Source organism: Lepisosteus platostomus, chromosome 27 (genome assembly GCF_059453375.1).
Source record: "Lepisosteus platostomus isolate fLepPlt1 chromosome 27, fLepPlt1.hap1, whole genome shotgun sequence".
Classification (NCBI taxonomy): domain Eukaryota; kingdom Metazoa; phylum Chordata; class Actinopteri; order Semionotiformes; family Lepisosteidae; genus Lepisosteus; species Lepisosteus platostomus.
Genome location: NC_142637.1, coordinates 7,778,815 through 7,784,814, shown reverse-complemented (window position 1 = coordinate 7,784,814; position 6,000 = coordinate 7,778,815). Strand labels below are relative to the sequence as shown.

Sequence of the window (6,000 nt, the reverse complement as noted above, 5' to 3'; positions counted from 1 at the left end):
TGCTGAGCTTCAGTGGGTTACCAGTTGTGTGTTTCAGGGTGATATGGCAGCTGGCTGCTAATGAATGTCTATTCGTCTTGATTAGGTATTAATCTGTGTGCACTGGAACTGAAATCCAAGAGGTGACTGGACAACGTGACACTCAATACTGATTTAAACATGGGAACTGCTAATGACCTCATCACCAGCGCTGGCAGGCTTCCTTGTGATATGGGAGATCTAGCAGTAGTGTCTTTCTACACTACACTGAGGGGAGCTGGAGATCAGGGTGTCCCCACCTACTGTAAGTTACCGCCGCCTGTTGAAACTGAGAACAGGAGGCACTTGTTTACACAGAGAGTGGAGGGGGTGGGGCACAAGCTACCTAGATATGTTGTTGAAGCCGAGATGCGCCAATCTTTCAAGAAGCAGCTGGATGGGGGGGTAGATCGATGAGCTACAACTCAATGCACTAGAAGGCTGAATGCCCCGATGTCCGATTTTATTCCGATTGCAGGAAAGGCGCACGGCTGTGGTACCCCTCGCTCGGGCCGAAACTCACACTGCTATCACAACCATGAAGATAAATATCGAACAGGCGATCTACTGTCTGGTCATTACCCTTCGCTTAATTAAGTTCAGAGCATTTTTTTACTCTGCGGGGGCTCTCGCAAAGTTCACCGGCAACACCTCGGCCTCATCGTTGAGACACTCCCTGTCAGCAACTGCTCGGTGCAGATAACCACAGGTGCCTCCACAGGGCCTTTGCCACACTGTAATAAAGCCATTGAGAGCTCCTGTTGCAATGAGAGGCAGTTTATTGCTTTAATCAGGCTGGTTAACAAAGCAGGCGCAGCTGAAAGAGTACAAGGCTAAGCGCCTCTGTTTCCCCAAAGCGGGCCGCCGCCCTGCCCCCCCCCCCCGTCTCCCCTGGCGCTGGGGGGGGCGTGAGGAGCGCTGCGGGTCACTGCTGCATGGTGCTGTCGATCCACTGGGCGTAGCGCGAAATCACGGTGTAGACCCCCGGCTTCTTGGGGCGCCCACACTTCTTGCTGCCATTGGACGTGATGCCCACCGCCACGCCGCCGTGCACCAGCGGCCCGCCCGAGTCGCCCTGGGACACAAGCAAGCACACGGCCGGTCAGAGGACAGGAGCCCCCCCCCGCTGAAAACTGGGGGTCACAGTGCTCTGCGGCCCGGAAGAAAACCCAGGAGCATCCCGGAACATTGTGTCGGGAATCGGACGTGTGATCACGCAGGAGTTTTCTTCGGATTTCCAACTAGCCATCCTTTTTGGATCCACTTCAGACACCCTGGACGGGACGCCGGCCCACCGCAGGGCACACACAGACACAGAAACGCACTCGCACACACCCGAGGGCCAGTTTTCCCAGGAGCCAATTTAACCCCCCCCAGCACGTCTTTGGACTGTGGGAGGAAACTGGAGCACCCAGTGCAAACCCACAGGAACACGGGAGGAACATGCAAACTCCACGCAGACAGCACCCCAGGTCTGGAATCGATCTCGGGGTCCCAGTGCTGCTGACCACAGCACCACCGCCCCGCCCTCTGGTGATTTCCAGATCTCTGTTTCCTGTTAGCTAGGGGTCCCTTTCCCCTTGACCCGTGTGCTGCTCCCCAGAGTATTCCCAGCAATACCGGAAGAAAGCAACCAAATTGTTTTGGCAACCTTTTAGGAATCTTGGGAATCAGTAACGCCACATCAGAAACATTCTGCCTGAAAATACTACGTCAGATAATTTCTGTACGTCTGTCAATCTACAGTTTATCAATCTCATCAATCTGTACATCTATATAATCTTACACTTCCACGTATCTATTATTTGAAAACTAGCTTAAGAATTTTGTGGAGCCATTAAAAATACTCAAATATAATAATCATTAATAATAATTGCTTACACTTATATAGCACTTTTCTGGACCCTCCACTCAGAGCTCTTTACAGGTCATGGGGATCCCCTCCACCACCACCAGTGTGTACCCCCACCCGGATGATGCGCCAGTCTGCTCCCCACACACCAGCTCTCAGTGGGGAGGAGAGCAGAGTGATGAAGCCAGTTCAGAGAGGGGGATTATTAGGAGGCCATGATTGATAAAGGCTGATGGGAAATTTGGCCAGGACACCGGGGTAACACCCCTACTCTTTTCGAGAAACACCCTGGGATTTTTAATGACCACAGAGAGTCAGGACCTCGGTTTTACGTCTCAGAAATCCCTGTCCCCGTGGTTTAGCTCATCGGTTGATATTTGGTCATTCCGACGAAGTGATTTCCTGCCGGCGGGAAGCTGTACGTACATCGCAGGTGTCCTTCCGGCTCTCGGCGGCGCACATCATGTTGTCCGTGAATTTGTCTCCGTAGTAGTCGCTGCGGCCACACAGGCGCCGGCTCAGGACCTTGACGTCCACCTGCTGCAGTTTGTCCGGCCGGAAGCCGATGTTGCTGGTGGCGCCCCAGCCGGCAATGCTGCACTCCTCCCCTTCCTGCACGTAGCCCCCGCCGCGCTGGAACGCGATGGGCTTCACCGCGCTGCTCTCCGTGGCCGTGCCGTCCAGCTGAAAGCACAGCGCGCAGCCCTGAGATCTGAACCCTGAACCCTGAGCCCCCTGAACCCTGAACCCTGAACCCTGAGCCCCCTGAGCTCTGAGCCCCCTGAACCCTGAGCCCTGAGCCCTGAACCTGAACCCTGAGCCCCCTGAACCCTGACCCCTGACCCCTGAGCCCCCTGAGCTCTGAGCCCCCTGAACCCTGAACCTGAACCCTGAGCCCCTGAACCCTGAACCCTGAGCCCCCTGAGCTCTGAGCCCCCTGAACCCTGAACCCTTGACCCCTGAGCCCTGAACCTGAACCCTGAGCCCCCTGAACCCTGAACCCTGAGCCCCCTGACCCCTGACCCCTGAGCCCTGAGCCCTGAACCTGAACCCTGAGCCCTGAGCCCTGAGCCCTGAGCACCCTGAGCACCCTGAGCACCCTGAGCCCCCTAAACCCTGAGTCCTTAGTCCTGAACCCTGAACCCCTGAGCCCTGAGAGTCCTGAGTCATGAGCTCCCTGAACTCTGAACCCTGAGTCCTGAGTCCTAAGGAGCCCCTGCAGGAGCTGGCCTCAAAGGGGAAGGCCACTGTGCTGCTGTAAACAGTGTCCAGTTTCACCATGCACAGACCGTTGACACTCAACATCCTGTTGTTACTTCCCCTGCACTGTTTCACTAAACAGAATTTAGACTTGTTCCACCATCCCTCCCTGCAAACCTGTCTGACCCCCCCCCATACTCCCTCTCGCTCCTCCACCCCCGTGAGCGCTCTCCAAACCCTCCCAGGCAGCGACTCGCCCACCCCATGTCTGCACATCTGTACAGCAACATCTGGATGAGATATCCCTGGCTGGTACTTCCCTGGACTTTCTGTCCTTCCTCTTCCTCTTCATTCTTAATCTTAATCATAAACTTGATCATAAATTTAAACTTAATCTTCTGCCATCCAGCTTCAGGGATTCCTCTGCCTGCAGTATGTCATATAGGGATCAATGATCACAGGATGCACAAGGAGAAACTGAATGAGCTCACTCCGGATCACTTCTGAGTTACAGGGAAAGTACTACATAATTACATAACTGACATAATGACATCAGAAAGGACAGAAAATGAGACAAGGCCATTTGGTTAATTAGTTAATGATTACTGGCTAATTGATCCAAGGATTTACATCCAGACATTTCTTGAAAGAAGCCAGGGTAACAGCTTCAACAACATGGCTAAGTAACTTGTTTCATACACCCACCAGCCTTTGTGTAAAAACATGCCTGCTGTTAGCAGGTTAAAATGCACTTCCATGTAATTTTCACCCCTGTCCTTTAGACGTCTAAACATCTTGTTTTCTGAAGACGTCCGATGGGACAGCTCTTTCAGGATTTGGAATACTTGTATGAGGTCCCCTGGTTATCATAACTTGCAAAGTGCACTCCCCTGCACTTTACTGAAGCATCCCTGCTCTCTGCACCGTACTGGAGCATGAGTGCTTTCTGCAGTGTACTGAAACAGCAGTGCTCTCTGCACTGTACTGGAGCATGAGTGCTCTCTGCAGTGTACTGAAACAGCAGTACTTTATGCATTGTACTGAAACAGCAGTGCTCTCTGCAGTGTACTGAAACAGCAGTGCTCTCTGCACCGTACTGAAACAGCACTGTATGCCCCAATATAGTTGACACCACACTATGCCAACATTATTCAGGAGGTGGGCACCCTTTACCTTCAGCAGCGCAATGTCGTTGTCATAGTTTTCCAAGGAGAATTCCGGGTGAGGGTGGCTTGATGCGATGCTGAAAACCTGTTTGCTGTCTTCCGGCGTGGACAAGGAATGGGCTCCCAGCACCACTCTGATGCTCTTGTCGGACCTTTAAAAAAAACCCACCATGAGTCAAATGACCCAGACCGCCGTTTATGATCTTTAATTTCCGGGCCCCTGTCGGGACGGGAGCCGCGGAGCCGCAGCAGACGGAACCGGACGCGGGGGTGGGCGGAGAGGTGGCGGCAGCGGCGGACTCACGGCTCGGAGAAGCAGTGCGCCGCGGTCATCACCCACTGCCCGGAGATCAGGAAGCCGCCGCACTCGTGCTTGTCGTCGTGCTGGATCGACGCCATGTACGGCCTGGAGTGGGCCACAGCTTCACCGCCGCCCATGACGCAGTCACCTGGGCCCGCAGGCAGGCACACACAGGACGTCTCAGTCCGCAGCCGCATGCCTTAGCTCGGAATTCCTCTCAAACCGGGATTATTCATATTTTCAGGATTGATCTGTACTTCGCACCTGCTATGCCTTTCCTTGAGTAACCTGGATTGCAGACTGTTTTTTCCCCACCTTACTTCGTTCATTCAGTTGGCCGACGCTTGTATCGAAAGCGGACCACATCCCCCCCATTCACACAGCTGGGAAGTTCTACTGGAGCCATTCAGGCGAAGCGCATTGCTTGTTCAGGGGTATAGCGGTAGTGGGATTTGAACCCGCAACCTTCCCAGTTTCACAGCTCCATCCACTATTCCATATAGCTCCTGGCACCTGCGGAGAGCTCAGTCTCGCAATCGGATCGCAGTCGGATACTCCAGTAAATGTGTCGGCTAAAGAAATTTAAAATAAGCACTCAGCTTGTACAGGAATACGCAGCGCTGGGAGCAAAATGCCGACTCGCATCATTTTTAAGAGCCACTTGTAATAAAGCCTATAGTGGTCACTGAAATATCGCCTGCAGTTTTAATTAGGGTGTGAACAGAATTTTGTTTTGGAAAGTTTTGCTTTCGTGACATCTTTGGAGGGGAAAACAAAAGATTGTATCCGCATTTTTAGGTACCACACTCAAGGCACTGGCGTTATTATGAACATAAAGATGTCGCGAAGTAGAGTTAAGTATATTTGCAGTTCTTTTAATACTTAAAATAGCTCGTAATTGAGATGATAATCGTATTCGGCCAGTCGGCCTGCTTAAAAATAAAATAAAGATGAGCCACCCGCGCACAGATTTTAACAAGCCTTAAAAACAAGCCTGCTGCGGAGTGTTTTTCACTCTTGAAGTGAATTTGACCACTTTTTTTATTTCAAAGATGCCTATAGAAATGGGCAGATCCTTACCCAGCTGTGCAGAAGCGAGCAGCGCAGCGGCTACGAGGAGCAGTGCGTAGTGTCTCGGTCCCATGGTGTCCGCGGGTTTGGAGAATGAAGGGGGTCCCGTCGACGGGGTCCCGTCTTATACGCCACGAAAAGGGAGGGGTGGAAAACAAAATAGCGCTGTCTCGGCGAAACTTTCTGTGGTTGGAGGCAGAAAAAGAATAATTGAGGAAACAGAAGTGCGGCGTGCAGGTTTTTTGTCTCCTGGCCGGGTCACTGTCGTTCGCTGGACGAGGGTCGGGGGGCCTGCGAGGCGGGTTATGAGCGGCGGTGATATTTGACACCACAGCCGCGCTTCCACGGACATCACATCTTCGCAGGAAGGAGGATGAGGAAGGCGGGGGAGT

The 6,000-nt window shown here is 52.9% G+C and overlaps 1 protein-coding gene across 1 annotated transcript; it reads right to left on the bottom strand.

Moving 5' to 3' along the window:
• Nucleotides 1-779: 779 nt before the first annotated feature.
• LOC148639224 (complement factor D-like) lies at nucleotides 780-5,921 on the bottom strand. The gene is made up of 5 exons (XM_088622046.1): nucleotides 5,618-5,921; nucleotides 4,541-4,685; nucleotides 4,244-4,388; nucleotides 2,297-2,554; nucleotides 780-1,093 (listed from the first exon to the last, which is right to left on the bottom strand). The coding sequence occupies exons 1-5, from the start codon at nucleotides 5,679-5,681 to the stop codon at nucleotides 944-946; spliced, it is 762 nt and encodes a 253-aa protein (XP_088478172.1). The 5' UTR covers nucleotides 5,682-5,921; the 3' UTR covers nucleotides 780-943.
• Nucleotides 5,922-6,000: the final 79 nt, after the last annotated feature.